We start from the raw sequence: 18,280 nt of genomic DNA on the forward strand, positions 1-18,280 counted from the left end.
AAGAAAATGAAGCTGTACAGAATTGAGAAAGGTCACCCACTCTCTCTGAATATGTCTGTGCATATTCCTACTGCCAGAACCCTTCAGGCCATTTATTGTTTAGGAAACACAGATCCACAGGTTTAGATCCTGGGAGCTACTCAGGCCTTTCCTATATTTATTTAGCTTTAGAACAGTGCCAGACTGATTAGCTTTTGTTGAAAGTGTATTATGCAGGAGTGGGAAAAAGTGCTTCATGCACCATGGCCTCTGCCCTCGGATATTCAGATCAGGTATCTCTCACTGCTTACACCAGTACAGAAGTAATAAACTTCTAGCACAGTTTTAAAATGAAAAAGACAAACATATCTTATAATGCATTTTGTGGCCTGTTCAGAGGCTGACAGTGATTGGGGTCTATTCTGCAAAGCTTTCTCCAGACTACCCAATGGCTCCTGTCTGGCTATCACTTCTGACTCTTTGGTCCTCTTCATATGGAGTCTAATCTCGTATTATTGCAATTAACAGAGACTGGTCAGCTTTCAGAGCTGTGAGGAGAGTTAATGGGACTGACCTGTTTGTCTGCCATCAGAATGGTGCTTTCTACTGCGTTTCTGACTTAATTCTCTTTAAAACAGATGAAATATTACACCATTTTGTAGTTCTTAAAAGTAATTCTGTGTCATCGGTCTTGCATTGTTCTTCTTCTGCAACCTATTATGTGTGCCTGTGTTCATAAATAATATATCCACTAGTGCATACAGCTAAAATTTTTGTGTGTGCATGGGTTTAAAGCAAACACAGGAACATATAAAATACAAATTAAATTGATGCCCACTGTACTTGCAACACAGCCAAATTCTTAATATTTTATAGTGCATATTCCAATAAATAAATAATAACTCAACTGATCTATGCTACAATATGTGTATACATACACATTTTATGATGCCTGTAAATAACATTTTAAAGCCTGTTCACACATCAAAAGACAGGTTGTTTATTTCTCTGTTAAAACAATCCAAGGATTTAACTCTTCCTATTATGTAAACAGTGGTGACAGACGCTTTCAAGGAAGCTTAACTTCAATAAAAATAATAGTTTGCCATTTTAAAATCAATACCAATATACCATAAATCCCCCGATGAACTCTGGCTTCCTTACATGCTCTCACATTTTGTGTATTAGGGGCACAGCACTACTCTAGATATCAGAATATAATAATATGGCAATATATATAGATATAGATATATATTTAAATGTTAAAACATTTTTAGGTCAACTTGAGTAATGAATATATTTCAAATATATGCTTTTTTCTAGAAATAAAGGTAATTAATTTTCTTTGCAACATGGGTGCCTTTGTATGTGGCTAGCAAACTAGCAAAACAATTCTTGTATCTTCAGTTCAAAACACTTGTGACATAGATGAAGCTTTAACTTTTTTCTTTTTTGTACTAAAATTGTACTTGCAGTAGAGTTTCAATATAATTTATGAGATTACTTTAGGGCAGACATTTTAAACAACTCATACAAAAGAGAATTTGTCTTAATGACAAGAAAACTAGGTATAGTCTATTCATTTCTCAAGCAGACCTTTATGAATCACTTTAAAAGGACACTACAGCTGAAGACTGAAGAGCAATATTTATCAACATTAAATAAAACATTCGGTGAAATATGTATAAATATTTCTTCATATGAACATAACACAAAATTAAATAGTTCAGATACACAGACACCATTTAATATATTTCCACTGTTGTCAAAATCATCTGTAAACACCATCTCACACTGAATACAAAAGCAGCTTTAACATCAGTTCTGTGTTCACAACACTGATGCCCCTTTGTAAAACAAGATACTTGTTTTATTTTCAGCAAAATAAGAGTCTAAGCAATAAAAAAAAAAGTTTTGGTCAGTTCAAAGGAGAATACAAAATAATCTTTCAACATGTAACTAAATCAGATTTAGAGCAACAGTTTAAAGTACAATCCTTTCCCCAGGGGACCTCTGACTTTTATAAATCATGTTTGGTGCAGACCACATCACAAATACCAGGAAATACTGGTCATGTCTAAACTATAAATATTAAAGCCCTTTTAAAATTGTCTTTATCAAAAATTGCCAGGTTACAAATTGGCAATATCACATTTTTCACACCACAGAATAACCTGGCGTCAAACGGATATAGGTGCACTTCTCCTGATGATTTTTAAAACAGGTTGTGGAAAACAAACACTTTTTACTGAGCATCCTTCAGGTGCAAAAATAAGCATTTCTTTGAAACAAACCATTTTTATCTGAAGATCACCTGGACAGACAGTGCAAGCAGCGAGGCTCCACCAACTTTTGTCAGAGAATTGCAACTTGAGCTTTCATGGGAAGCCGTGCAGAGACGGCACGCAGGATTTGAGCTGGCTCTGAGAAGGGTGGTGCATCCCCATGGTGCAGCTCAGGACAAGGTGCTGCAGGAGCTGTGTGCCTCCCCAGCAGGACACAGGGCTGCTGCTGCTGGTCGTGCCTGCCCGGCTCCTGAGCAGCTCCTTTGAGCACCGGTACCGTGCAGCCCAGACCTGGGCTCTCATCGTCCCATGCCCCAGAGACAGCTCCATGCTCTTCCCTGACTGTAGCCTCCACTCCCTTCCTTTCTATCTTTTAAAGAGGCAGGATCACTTTGAGGAGAGACTGTGCTCAAGGATAAGGTTTTACTGGGCAAGTACCTCATTATGAAACTCTGCAAACTCACAGGCTATGTTTTGGTTTTCTCAGTTTGAAATGTGGACACCATGTTGTGGTTCCAGAGATAAACTTGAATTTCAGGTGCCAAATAATGAGCTATATACTTATAAAATGATTTTCAGATTTAAAAAAAATTCAGTCAAATGTAATCACGATGGGCAGCCCTGTAAAACCTGGAACGTTAGGTCAAATCTTTCCTGATATGTGTGTATTCCAGAGGTGTGAATGCATGCTATGCATACAAACACACACTCAAACACATATAACATCAGCTGCACACATTCTCAGATACTCAGAAACCAGGAATCAGGGATACAATTAACAATATACCAGAAGAGAAGTAGACAGGAAGCTCTACCAGGACAACAAGAGGCAATTTTTCGACCTATACAGTGTCTCAAATAATTTCACAATCCTGTTTTACTAGCTTGCTACATCTGTATGTAACTTGAATTGAAAGTTGTTGGATTCCTTGGAAAAAGAAGAGTTGGGCTAGCTAGATGTGCTTACCTGAGATCCCAGAGCTGATTATAATCAAAGAACTGGGCAGATCAGTAATGGGTTTATAATTGCTATACAGCTTCTCACAAATTTGTAGGAAAACTTTATTAAATCTTTTACTCCTTAGTAAAAATGTTGAAGTTTCTTAGTTTTTGCTGAACGTGGATTGACTTTTATATTAAACTGGATTTATTGAAAGGATAAATAAGCCTGGCAGCTGCTTTCATCTCTTGATGATCAAATCATAGAACCAGCACCCTGGAACCACCTTCCCACCCCAACCCATCCTGTCCCATCCCTCACTATCCTGCCCATGCCATCCTGTTCTGTCCTATCTCATCACATCCCATCCCGTCCTGTCCCATCCCATCACATCCCTGCTTCATTATTTTTTTTGTTTAAAAAATACGATTCTACGAAGCCTCCCTGGGGATCCGCTTATGAAAAATGACGGACTGCCTTTGCTGATACTGCTGTTTGCGCCGTTTTCGCTTGTCACACTGGCACAGCAGCAGCATCTTGAAAGTGTTTCTGAATGTTTTGTTACACAGTGCGTAGCACATGGGGTTCACTGTGCTATTGATGTAGCAAAGCCAATACCCCAGGTGCCAGAAAGTTTTGGGGATACAGTTGCAAAAGGTGTTCACCAGAACCATGATGTTATACGGGGTCCAGGTAATGATGAAGGCAAACAAAATGGCACTGAGCGTCTGTGCCGCTTTCTTTTCTTTGATAAGTGACATTCGTTTTCGTTTTGTGATCTGACTTCTGGTCTTCAAGGCAAACTTTTTTGCCAGTGTTGCTTCCTTAAAGGACAAGGGCAGGGCTGTCGATGTCTTGGTCACAGACGAGATGCCATCAGAAGCTGTGGTTGTCTCTTCTGACTCTGGTTCAATTGGCAGCTTAGTAAAACTCTTTTGGAAATTTCCACCATCCTGAACACTTTTGGGAGGGTGCAATTTTTTAGCTTTCTTTTCCTTCGATTCCGTGTCAGATTTCTGCAGTTCATCCCCTGACTCATGCAAATCTTCCGAGGAGGGTAGTTTTGTGGAATTGAGGATAGCACTGTGACCAGGAAGCTTCAGCACGATGGAATAGATGGCTCTGGTCTCTGCAGCAATGTCTTCTTCGTCAGAGGAGGCTGAATTTTCAAGGGAGGCAGCAGCATCGTTGTTGTTCCAGCTGTCACTGCTGCTGTGGTCTTGGTCCCCCTGATCTGTGCTGGGCTCCCAGCTCTTCATGGAGAGCCAGAAGTGGCAGCGTCCGTATTTCTTGCGGGAGGAGCGTTTGGCGCTCTGCCGCTGCAGCTCGTAGCTGCTGCAGCTGCGGGCGCTGCCCGCCTGGTGCACGAAGCGCGCCGCCTCCGCCTCGCTGCCCGACGCCTGCAGCCCTGCCAGCTCTTTGGTGCGCTTCTCCGTCTCCTTGTAGATCCTCCAGTACAAAATGCTCATGATGGTGACCGGCAAGTAGAAGGCAGCTATGGCAGTGCCAAAGGTGATGATAGGTTCACTTAGGAACTGGATGAAACATTCATCAGGAGGCACAGTCCTCTTCCCAACAAAATACTGCCAAAACAAGATGGCAGGGGCCCAAAGAACAAAAGAGACGATCCATGCTAGGCCAATCATTATCCCAGCCCTTTTAGTTGTTCGTTTGGCTCTGTATGTCAGTGGCCTAGTGATGGAAAAATACCTGTCAAAACTTATCACAAGGAGGTTCATGACAGAGGCGTTACTGGCGACATAGTCAATGGAGAGCCAAAGATCACAGGCCAAACTTCCCAAAGCCCAGTGGTCCATGATGATGTACGTGGTATAAAGATTCATGGAAAGAACACCGATGATCAAATCTGCACAAGCGAGGCTCAACAAGAAGTAGTTGTTGACTGTTTTCAGTTGCTTGTTAACCTTAAATGCAACAATCACTAAGATGTTTCCTATGATGGTCACCAGTGCAAGAATCCCAGTGAGGAAAGCAATCAAAACTACCTGCCAGACAGTGTGTCCACCCAGAGGGTCTTTGCTTGTGGCATTTAGGGTCATGTTTGTGGATTCCACAGTGGAGAAAGGAAAACTCTCTGTGGTCTGAGGGAAATCATAGCTGCCAATGAGTGATGCTGCTTCATCAAGGAGTCCCAGTCCATGCGAATCTCTCTTCCAGAAGGAGCTCACATTTGGAAAAAGAGGCGAGGATGAACTGTTATTTTGCATGATCATTGTGGCTCTCTGACATAGTCTGTAGCAGAGAAAAACCAAACAAACATCAAGTGAACAGGTGAAGATGTTAAATCAATAACTGTCCTCATACTTGTACATAAAATCACTTTAGCACTTTAAAAGACGTCTTTAAAAAGCCAAGCTGCCTGTGACACATTTCAAGGCAAACCTGTATGTGATAGCACTCAGCCTCCAGACTGAGATTAAACTGAGATTAAACTCTTTATAGCGATCACACTGTGTTTTCTTATAAACATTCAATAACAGAGGAACCAAAATCCCAGGAGAATTTGAACCCACAGTAGTATTAAAATGCCCCTGAAATCTAACTCTGAATTAAAACACTCCCTGCTGGATCTGAACTCAACATATCAAAAATACACAATTCTGGAGCCTTCAAAAATTAAGTTCCAAACATATGGAGCCACAAATCTTCCAAGTTCCAATCAACACTGGTCCCCAGTGCTATCCTGACTCTTGCAAAACACAGCCACAGCCTCTGCTGCCTCCAGCTGCAGCTGATGACAAACAAAAATATTGTTCATTTCACTGTGTCAAGCTACTCTAACCTGTGAGGTGGCAAAACTCATCCCAATTTTCATCTACCTTTCAGCTATCTGATAAAACTTCTCATTAGCACTTTTTGCACATGCCACTATTAATTTTTTCATGCACATTTTTATATTTGGATTAGAGATTCTGCACATCTAATGACTTCAAAATTTCTTTAGGGGCAACACATGGTAAAAGTTCCTTTGAAACTATGGTCTCCAGAGTCAGGAAAAACCTTTGGCAGATGTATGTCAAAGCAATCATTAAACACTCTGGGAAAATAGGGAAAAAAGCATGAAAGGGATTAATAATTAAACTTTAATCCTTTTCCCCAAGTTCGAACATAAAATGAAAACATGCTCGGAATAGGAACTTGCATTTCTCTTATTTCATTAGCTTCTCTAGTCAGCTGACTGGATGCATAGCAATAAATGAATTATATCATCAAGAAGAAAAAATTCTGATGAAAAAATCCATCATTGACTGTAAGTGTTGAGCAAAACATGCTGTCAATGTTTGTTTGCTAAATGTGAGTCCTTCCAGAGTCAATATATAATGGCATGAGATAATGAGTACCACAATACACTGATCTGACACAAAAATATTTACCCAAAAGAGGAGAGTCTGGTTCTTTTTTTTCTAATTAATTTCTAAATTCTGCTTTCCCTTTAACTGTACTTGGTTTTGTTACAAAGCCATAAGACACTGTGAGATTTTAAATGATATATGCAGTATAAAGACCAGCAATTCTTTTCCTTCATTCATGCACAATAACTAACACAAACCTTTCCCCTATTTTGATATCTAGTGTAAATGAGGTATTATTGTTTCTTTTAATTAATAGCAATACAAGGTTACAATGAAGATGCCACATTATAATCTAATTCAGTCCACTTTTAATGCATTCGTCATTGTATAACTTAGAGTATGAACACAATAATAATGAATAGATATTGTTCTGGTAAATCACACAGTTAAATTTTAAGTCTTTTCCTGATAAAATGATTGAAAACTCAGAGAAGCTCAACTTCTAAAAAATAAAAAGGTAAGACAGGACTGCTGGAAACCATCCTTCTTGCAATGTTTTATTTAGGAAGCAGGCATTTTTTTCCAGAGCTGTCAGACAGGATGAGGTCAAAACAAGAATAGTATGAGAGGGATCTCAAATAATGATATTTGCTAAATATATGCCAGAAATTATTAATGTTATAGGGTGCAGATCTTCCTTCACTCACACTAGGGACAGAGAGCAGAGGATGAAAGCCAGAAAGCATCTGCTCTGCAGCCACAAATTTCTAAAACCTCTGTAGGGCAACAGCCAATCCAGTCAAGTTACTCTTAGATGGCAATGATATCATTAGGCTGCTTTATCATAAAAAAAGACAAGCTGGTACCTTCTAACACATAAGAAAAGATTAGGAAGAATATATCAATAAAGGAGACCAAAATTCCACTGGAATGGATAGAATAAAAAACAATATCACTTTGAAGTGATGGTAAAAATAATGGTACTACTAGGAAATAAAAATAGTTAACAGTTAGGTAGTAGTTCTCATTTTCATTAGCCTTGGAAGACCAAAACAAATACCACATAAGAGATACAAATGATCTTGCAAAATTAACATGTGAAGGCCACACTATCTATCACTAAGTCCATAAACCAATTGTGAATTCTATTGAACTGTAGACTTTGAAATGGATTTCCAATGGAAATGCATTGATAAATCATTTTGGAAATGCCATGATTCAAAAGATTCATGATGAGGAACCCTGGGATCATCATAATTCAGCTGCAGTCTTTCAGAACCAAACCTTTCTTTCTCAGGTCAGTTCTCTCATGTCTGGACTTCAAAACAGCTTCTCTAAGTTATCGTTTCAATGAAAACCTGAACAGTCCTTAGCAGTCCAGTAACTGAGGACAAGGAGAACCTGAGAACAACCCACAACCTGTCTCCTGCTGTCCAGTGCAATCCTGCATCTGAAATTTGGCTTTTAAAACTCACAGTGATTAAAGGGACCCCTAAACTTGCACTGACTGCACTATTTGATAAAATGGAAGTGCTAGTAGGATGATTAGTTCAGTCTTTTGTTATTCTGCCTCCTCTACAAGCTCCTGTAATTGAACCATTTAATTCAATAAAAAATGTATTAACCATATGTTCATCTGCACAGAAAAAAGAAAATATCACCACCACCACCACCACCACTATAACACACCAGATCAGCACAGCTGGATTTTCTTGCCTTTAGGAAGCCAAGGCAAGCTATCCATCATTTTCCAAAGCTGCCATGCAGTTTCTGGTTTCTGTATAAGTGCCACAGGGAAGGAGTGTCCTGGTGTGACAAGATGACAGTGGGATTTGCAGTGCAGCTGCCAGCACCTGCCCAGCAAGCCAAGCTCAGACAGAATGATGAGTGACCAAGTGGGAAAGCAGCCACACATGCTTTGGTAAAACAAACAGTGCAGCACTGTCTGAGGGAGGCAAACAAACCTAACTGTGAAATGATTGTAGGTTTACATACCATGACAAGAATTTACAAATCACTGGTATGATACACTACATCACAATTTCAAGGCAAGGAGTAGCTAAGAAAACTTCTTTTAGCCTAAGAATGTATAATTACTTACCTAAAATCATAGTAATGGTATTCCTTGTGGGTTTCAGTCTTTTTTGTTCTTGTTTCTGCTTTTTAATAGGATCTTATGAAAGGTACAGGCCAGAGAACACCAGGTGAAATGTACACTTCCCAAGATTATTCAGGAAAAGTGTAGGGCCAGTAGAGGCAATGGCTATATAGACTTTCATACACATCCATCCAGCACCCCTCTGCTCTCTGCCCAGCCAGAGGGAGTGAGATATTTGATATCCCACTAAGACCAACTGAAAGGGTAGGAGAAAACATCTACAAAAATGGTCAGTGATTTCAATAAATGGGTATAACCCAGATTTAAAAGCCTGTAATTTTGACTAGTCTAATTTATTTCACATTGCTGTAAATAGAAAGTAAAATAGAATAGACAGTAGTAACAGTTCTGTCACACATTTTCAGTGCATTTAATTTCTCTCTGCTAATATTTAAGTGCTTTTGTGAATATTCCACATTTTACCAAAAATTTCTTTTCCTTAAACCTCCCTATTCAAAAAGTCTATTTTTCTTGCTGTCTTTAAAGTGCTCTAAGAAGCATTTTCTGGGAAGTGAGATGGCAATCTGTGGGCACAAAACTAGCAAGCCTTTATGGCTGAAGAATTTCACATTGCATCGGTTTCAACAGACAAGGAAATTGCTTACCTTATTTTTCCATTTTCTACTGCACTGCTGCTATATACACATTAGCCTAAACAGCAGAGGACTCCATGTAGTGATTTGTAAAAGACTTTTCTAACATGGAGAAGGGAAGCCTTCAGAATGCTTAATACAGTTACCTAAACAAGAACATATACTTTGTTCCAAAACTATTATTTGGTAAAATAAAAATATACATTTGAGTTATAAGGTCTTCCTAAGATTATTAGCAAGATTATGTATAACAATTTTTCAAAACACACAGAGGTTGCTTCTTGCTTTTCAAAATACAGTGTGTTTTTTCAGAATATAATAAAGAATTGGAAAAGCTCATAATGGAAAATGAAAGCTTTCACAGTTTTACATTTATAGCAGCTCATATCAATTGAAGTTAGTGTAGCACAAAGTGCAGGATTCCTTATGAATGTTTATGTGGCAACAGGAACCACAGTGTGATTATCAGTGATACAACCTCAGATTCACCATGACTAAATTACACTTATATGAAATACATTACACTAAATATAGTTTTGCTTCTTTGCAGAATGAGAATACAGAACCATAGAAATCAAGCACACCAGCAAAAATCCTGGCCACTGTCGTGCACATTCACAGTTGCTAAAAACAACTGACTGCCATATACTTTTTTATATATGTACATATACACACAAGTATATCTACATACAAATGTATGTCACATGTAGTGTGAGGAGAACATGTGTATAGAGCTGGAGATGAAAACATATGTATATATACACTTACCTATGTACACACACATACACACACATACCTGCAGCTACACATACACATAGTTTTGTCACATTATTCCAAGTATTTCTATAAAGGAAGACTGTATCTTTCACTTATTAGCTATCAACTTGATACAGATAATGCTCAGTCAAACCTATCCCAGTTGCACTTCAACCCAAACTCTTCCATTTTGAATCCATAAATATGTTTTGTTTTCTAAATTCACCTAAATTAAACGCCAGTGCTTTAAAATCACTTTTGTGATTAATGAATTAGATTTGCTCATTATGTGCTTACTCTATTTCTGCTGCTAGTGTGAGGTGAAGCATGAGCAAGTTAGGAACTCATTTCTCTAATCACATGGATCCTTTTCCTTACTTTGAAGAGTGTATAGAGGACCTAATGCACAGCACTGAGCTACCTGATCCATCTCCCTATCCAAATATATTATCTATAACAAATATACATCCTAGTCTGCATGGTTAAAGAGCAGTGATTTTTACAGATTTACTGAATAAGTGTTTCTGTACTATTTATTATTTATTTACCCCATGACCCAATGCTCATTCACACCATGACTTTCAGTTTCACAATAATCCTATCTTGAAATCCTCTAAAATGCTTCCTAGAGGTTCCAGAAATGAGCTACCAATCTCACCTGTGATGGGCCTCAGGGCAGTGCACAGGCTTCTCACATGTAGCAGCAGCAGACTTGCCAAAGAAGGGTACTTGTCTTTCTTGGACAAGTGCACTTAGTGGTTATTGTCCAAACCATTTATACAGGACAAAGTGAAACCTTCAGAAGCCTGAGCTTGGACATACCTAGAGTTTCCAAATGCTTGAAAATCAGAGCAAATCAAGTCTTGCCTAATTAAGATTACAGTAAATATTGATTATAAATCTATGAGGTACAATTCTATAAAGAGGGGAAATGATTTAAATTCCAGGCAGTTTCAATGAGCTTTATTAGAATTACACTCCATCTGTCTAATTGATATTGGAGGAATCAGACATGCAGCCTGAAGTTAGTAAGAATTACAAATACTGAGAGTTTTACTCTGAGCAAACCACTGCAAACTGACTTTGCAGGTATCTGGGGACATGGAAGTTTGGAAAAAGGGTTTATTACTACACTGAATAAAAATATGGTATTAGATTTAAATGAAAGAAAAATACATGCCACTCAATTATCTCCTCTATTTGTAAGTGCAAATTTTTTCCTTTGAATAAAACCTGTCCATCATAGTCTTCATTTCAGTATTTTATTATATATGCACTTTTAAATCCAGGATTTATTAATATTTTGTTATTTTGGATCAGAGTTGTGATCCAGATTTTCAGCTCTCTCCTTATGAAACACTGTCCATTGACTCCAGAGATAATCTTCCCAATGAGATATTTAAAGCCACATTAAAATGTTCACTATGTGAAATAAAGAGAATTCTTAGGATTAATTATATCATTGTCCCAGATGTTGTTAAATGCTAGAATACCTTGAATCAACATGGAAAAATAATGTCTAAAGAGAAAAAAAATCAAGCTTTGTAAGTGATTTCTCCTCTTTTACTGAAATGGCATTGTCCTCTATAAAAATAATCACATTTGAACATGTTCATACTGAGAAGAGCTTGTTATCAGTTCTAGATAAAGCAAAAAAAAGTTATTATATTTCTAATCCTGCCCTACTTTTAGTAATACTTGCATGCATTCAAATTCCATATTAATGTGAATATTAGCCATTAAAAACCTTTACAGGGAACACAAACCTCACAGGCAGACCTCTTTACTATCTTAATTGGTACTGCTTTAAAATTAAGAAATCAATTGATTATGCCTCAAAGAGAAATAAAGTTGCTTTTTCTGTTTGCTCACTACACAATACACCTCCAGAGAAAACTGGAACACCATACAAACACTTTTCAAGTATCAAAGAATTCAGAGAGCCTGGAAACTGAGCTCTAAAGGAGCTCATCTGACACCTGACACAATCTTTTCAATTTCATTTGTCTGCAAGAAGAAAATGAAATGACAAAATGTCTGTCAAGCCTCAAAACCAGAAAATTGAAAATATTTTTTTTCTGGAAATCTTTTTCATGGTGGGAAAATAAATAGTCCAAACAACAAAAACAACAAAGCTGTAAAAAAGCCTCCTCAAACCACAGATTTTCTGCTTTTTAATACAATATGGCTTTTACCTTCAGAAACTAATTCCATTTTCTCTCAACTTCGAACTGAATCTCAGATATTTTGTGACAAAAAGTGCTGCAAGAAGATGAGCTCCATTCTATTGTTAATTGAGATTAATTATAGAAATATTTGTGTTTCCATCAGGTTTCCATAGAGCTATCCAAGTCTCTGGACACGATGTGATGTTTACCTAGTGTCAGGTCCTGTTGTATGAAAGATCTCTAACATGCATCATTTAAATGTGTTAAACAACATGAATTTGAACTTCCCTGGAGTGTCAGAGAATCTAGAAATTTCTAAATGGAACTATTGCTGACCACTAGATTTTCTGCTGTAACTATGGCACTGCATGCAGGTATTAAAAGAGCAGACTATCTACTTGGCTTTTATTGATGATTTAACATAAGATGCAATAAAGTGACTTGAAAAATGCTGTGAAATGCTCTATTAAGGAAAATTTATAGTTATTGGCTTTGGTGATTGAAATATTACTGGTATCTGCTGTGGCAAACCCAATACTCCCACACAGGACAGATGGTTTACTTAAAAAGTGAAAGAAAAAAAACCCCTCAACCCTGTTGAGAAGTTTCAGCTAGAGGAGAAAAATAACTAAGAAAAAGCTACTGGCTAATGAAATCTATTAGTTTTTTGGACACAAAATATTTATATGGAAAAGGAAATTTTATGAGAAATTTTGTGCCAGAATGTTATGATTTTAATATAAAACACTGCTTATTATTTTGTCTAAATAATGCCTTAAAACATGCAGCATCATAATGTGTTAAAGCTTTTTTATTTTTGGCACCAAGTTGTCACAGTTGGTCAGAAAATAACATTTTTTGTTGTATTTATTTATTTACTGTTTTGCAGAATGGAAATTCCTATCATCTGAGATTTGGGGATATCTTTTCACATTGATAAGCTTATGAATTGTGCTAGTAATTTATTGGAATGTATTTATTGCTGAGGAGGTAGAGTTCTGTGTGCATCCTTTTATGTATTATATTTCTTTAATACAATTGCAAACAAAATTCCATAATATTGTCGAAATGGAATATTTTTTCCTCAGAGGAACACCTTGGTAAATAATCAAGAAAAAAGGGAAAATACTTTTTGTTTTAACATGTCACTCAAAATATTTTAATAAATACTTTATTTCTTTATTCACCAGTATGTTTAAAGTCAACCTTTCTATCTATTTAAAAGTGTAGTTTAACACTCACTAGGTGGCACAATGGTTATTCAGAAGCAAAAGTCTGGACTTTGCAACAAACTCTTAATCATTCTCTCACAAAGCCTTTGTCTTATACATAGAAATTACAAACCAAATGATATGTATTCCTTGATAGAGACAGCAGATAAAGTAAATGCATGTCATCCAAGTACTAGTCTGAATTAAACTACCAGCCAAATTGCAAAAACCTGTGTTCTCTGCTGTAGTTTGACTTCAATTTTTTGTTTTTTTTTCCCCTTGGAATAGACACATCTGCAAGTCCTAGTGGAATCCTGTAGATAAATCAAAATTGCCCATTCCAAACTTCAACCCCTTTTATGCATGCTGCCAGGAATTTGCAGTCTCTGGAAAATTGATGGTGGCAGGCACTGTGGATTTTAATGCATGCAAGCAATTGTTCTTTAGTGAGATACAGACAAGTAATCAAATAATGTTCCAATGCTATGCTCCTTTTTAAATGCTTTTGGTTTTTTTTTTGCAGGGCTTGTGGGTTTCTTTTGGTTGTTTGCTCTTTTGAGTTAGAGAACAAAGATGTGCCCAGGTGGGCATGTCACTAAATGGAGACATTTCCAATGAAAAGACTCGACAGAGAGGGAGGAGGCACTAAGGAAAAATTAATTTTTAGTTATTCTACATAAATGCCTGTTGGTAGCCCTCATGACAGGGTCCTCTTCCTACTAAGATTTAGCTAGGTTTGCTTTGACAATCTCCTTTTCTGCCCACTTGAAATATATCCCTATAATTTGAACTACAGTTTTAAAAAATCACTGCTAGTATACAGAATACACATTCACAAATCTGTGATTTTATTCTGTGTGCAAAATGGAACTGCTCCAGCAATTCACTGCATTTACACTGCAGAATATTGATTTCTTCAAGACCCTCTTGTCTGATGGTTGTAGAAGCCTTGTAGTAAAGGAGGCACAAGGCTGAGGAGGGAAAATGAAGGATTCAAGGTTAAGAAAGTTAAATGTGGAAGTCAAGTGTATTCCTAATTCTGTCACAATATCTCCAGTCACGACCGAAGGAGTGATGTACACAGATCTTTAAAATAATATCGTTGAAAGGATAGTGCAAAGCTGAATTTAGTAAATCACAGGTATTTCTCAACTTTTGTATATTCAGCTTTGTAAAATGAAGGATCTTGAACTATATCTTTGTAGGGTTTTGTCTACACAATTCTAAAATTTTAAAACCATTCCATCAATAAAAAGGACCATTTTTAAATGCAGCAACTATATTTTCATCTATTTCACTACAAGTTTTCTATTCAGTATCAGGCTAACACAGCCATGGTACTCTGCAGCCCCTCCTTGTTTCTGTTTCTGAGGATTCAGGCATTCTGCACATGGTAAATGGAAAGACATGGAGATATAATTACATTAGCTGTAAAGGTTGCTATCTAAGTAACAGGATTTTGCTTCTAAAATAAGAAGGTAGAGTGGACTCATGATTGCTTGCATTTTCTCTTTCAAGCCCATAAAGCCTGCATTTTGTAAACCCATTACAGTCTAGGACAATCAACAAAAAACTTAAAATCAGGAGTCCTACATAAATTACAAGAAAAACATTTCTCCTAGCTTTGACAGGGTTGCTCAAATGGCAAATATTTTATTTTCAGAAAGGAAGAAGAAAGCTAGAAGAAAGAGAATCTGTACCTGGAAAAAATATCTCCTGCTCTAAAATGTCAGAAGTACTTTAATACTTGAACTAAGAGTAGGGATACATGCTGCACATCTTTTCACAAAGTCATATTGCCTCAAAAAAGAAGCAATAATGCAGCATGATTTCCTTCCATTCATCTGTATCTTCCAGCTGCCCCACTTTTATGCTTTGATTTACCAGTGAGCTGTACTTCTAGGCTGCTGTGGGTCTATCTGACCAATTATTTTTCAGAATCAGAAAAGAATTCTCTATTTGATTGCCACTCAGGAGGGTATTTTCTTTGTTGTTCTTTTAATCATTCTTGCCAGTCCTACAGGGATACATGTAAGTAAAAGCTCCTAGGACTGAGTAGTCTTAATTAGGTAAGTACCTGCTGCAGCCTGTGGACAGACTCCAGAGAAGACAAAATGGTTTTGGATTTCTACTGGTGGACATCAGAGAAGAGGACAAATTTAAACTTGCTGCTGTTGGTACCTTCTCACCCCATTTCCTGCAGGATTAAAGGTTTACTGTAGAAAGGCCAGTGCAGACTTTTTCTTTTGTTCTCCTGCATCACCTGAGCAGCAGCTCTCAGGGGTGTCTCAAACCCAGTTTGCAGGACTTGTCACCTGGATCCTTGTATTCAGCAAGAAGTGTGTACTGCAGTGTCACTATGCTCTTCAAAAACTGTCCTGTGGGCCAGGGCATGTCCTTTGGAGAGAACAAGGTATGGCTGGATCTGCATCCAGGGCAGGGGCACCAGGGGGAGAGTGGAATGGTCAGCATAAACTGCACGTTTGTGTGCTAAAAGCTCCTGCATGAAATTTCACTGCACAAACAAAACCAATCTAGATAAAGATAAAAGGGACACAAATTATAAAATACAATACAAAGAAGTCTGATAGTGCCATGCTGTAACTCCTTATGGGAACCTGAAGCCAGGAAAAGGGCAGGGAGGGCATGCAGGCAATCCTTCCTTTTGGAATAATGGTTCTTGTAACTGAAAGTAGCAACAGAATCACTTGAAGGAAAAAGGCATTTCCATCAGTTGGAGCAGCAATTCTCTGTCATCAGTTCTCCCTCTTCCTATGGTGCTCCCATGGCTAAAGGAAAGGCTCTTACAACCACACATACTCAGGAGAGGAGTCCAGATACAATGGACTGAACAGGTCAAGAACAGCTGGGGTTTGTAACCCTCTTCTACAGAAGAAAGCATCTTCAGCAATGATTTACTCAAGAAAGAATTGCTTGAAAATGGCTGAAAAGATTTCCACTTTCCTAAGAATCTAAATTTTTGTTTGTCATAGTAGAAATACAGATTCAAAGAGTAGGAAGAGAGGAACAAAGGTTCTGTTAAAGTCAGAATTTTATATCAGAAGACATGCATGGAGTTGTTTTGGCATATATTATAAGCAAATCAATTTCTCATGTGTCTGACAACAAAAGTGCCAGTGATGATCTTAGTGAAGAGAAGGAAGAAGCCACACTGCTGCCCAGGCTTTCAGGAAACCCACAATTTTTGTTAAATAAACACATAAAATCCCTCACCCACTTACATCACTTTTATACCATTTCAGCTGAGACTTGAGATCTGATCACAGATGCTTGGTACAGTACCATGAAGAACAGAGCTAAAAAGAGAATCAGGTTTCCAAAGAGACCAGGCATTATGGCAAAGCCAGTGAAGCTGTGAGCCAGAGCCAGGTGATGGCAGATAAACACATGAGCTTCTGAGTCAAGTCCTGCTTTCTGCCACTCCAGCTGCAGCAGGCAAAGCAAACCCACCATGCTTGCTCCTGAAGTAGGCATTGCATGGGACCTCTTTGATTCAGTATCATGTTATGAAAGAAAGGAGGCAGGGAGAACTGAATCTCAATAAAGTAGTTAGATATTAAAAGCGACAAATGAGGAAAAAAAAAAAAGCATTTCTAGGCTTAACCTGACATCAGTCAATTGCAGTAGCTGGGACCCTCAACAACTCCTTGCTATCAGGGAGGGAGTGGTTGCTGAAACAGAAGGAGTTTATGGTATTTCAACCCATGGACACAAGAAAAATACACTGGATTTATCTGTGCCCCCTGAAATACAGGGGACAGGGGGCATGTGGAAGGAAACAAGCTGGCTCAAGTGTCTCCATGCTGAAATACCATAAAAGACCTGGAGTCCACATCCCAGATGGCTTCTTTATATTTTTTCCTTAGAAGAGATATTCATATTTTAGTGGCAACTAAAGGCAAGGGATACTGCAATGTTATTAGGAAAGTGAACATGTTAATGCTGTGTTAACATTTGGAAAACCTTGTTATTCAGGAGGTCAAACTCTTGCAATGTAGTACTGGTAGCACTAGCCAGGCAACACTGAGCAGTGCAGGAATGTGCCTGAGCTGCTACATTTATGAACATCATCAATACAGCACACAGCAGGATTTTCCAGATTTTTTTGCTGTATGTGGATTTATCATCAAAATGGTGCAGGATTTCCCTGCCATTCTCAATCCTACGTGCCAAATGTAAATTTTCTAATGAAATAATTAATGAAAATTAAAGCATTGGACTACTTATCAATCACTGAAAAGTGCCTATTGACTTTGAACAAGCATCTAGTGTCTCCAGCTTTTTCAAAAATCCAGAAATCCCCAGCAAACATGGCCCAATTTCAGAAATTAGGATTATCTGCATTTCTGATGAAATTACTGATAAATTACAAATTAATAAAGGAATTCAAAGATTTTGAATGAAGTAGCATTAACTTAACTACTGACACTTCAGAATATCAATTGCTGCCAGAACACTGGTAAGACTTTCCAAAGGCAAAATGTATCCATGAGGGACTGTGTTGAATCATAGCTGCTTGGATATGTATTAATGTTTACCTGAGCTTTTGAAATAGAGACTAACACTTAAATCTCACTGTAGACTTTTGATCTGAGCTTGCTTTTCCAAATGTCTCTGTGCTCCCATCAATCCCTTTCACTAATCCTTATTGCTGCTTCACAATTTTCCAGCTGAAAATGTATCCATCCTCCAAGCTCTATATTATTAATGAATACAAATAAGCTGTGACTCTTTAGGATTCATGTAAACCTATCAATATTCCCATGCTGGCTGTGCTTTGAACTGCAAGAGAAACACTCCACACCAACATCTGCAGCATATTAAAAATCAAAAATGAAAGTTTTCATGGCACTTG

General features: G+C 37.8%; 1 protein-coding gene across 3 annotated transcripts in view; it reads right to left on the reverse strand.

The window, feature by feature from the left end:
• Nucleotides 1-955: 955 nt before the first annotated feature.
• CHRM3 (cholinergic receptor muscarinic 3) overlaps nucleotides 956-18,280 on the reverse strand; it is a 248,781-nt gene continuing 231,456 nt past the window's right edge. For all 3 annotated transcript variants that reach the window (XM_056487953.1, XM_056487952.1, XM_056487954.1), the window contains one exon: nucleotides 956-5,457. In XM_056487953.1, coding sequence (XP_056343928.1) covers nucleotides 3,636-5,438 — 1,803 coding nt within the window. In that variant the 5' untranslated portion in view covers nucleotides 5,439-5,457 and the 3' untranslated portion in view covers nucleotides 956-3,635. The remainder of the gene's footprint in view (nucleotides 5,458-18,280) is intronic.

This window comes from Oenanthe melanoleuca, chromosome 3, assembly GCF_029582105.1.
Source record: "Oenanthe melanoleuca isolate GR-GAL-2019-014 chromosome 3, OMel1.0, whole genome shotgun sequence".
Taxonomy (NCBI): Eukaryota; Metazoa; Chordata; class Aves; order Passeriformes; family Muscicapidae; genus Oenanthe; species Oenanthe melanoleuca.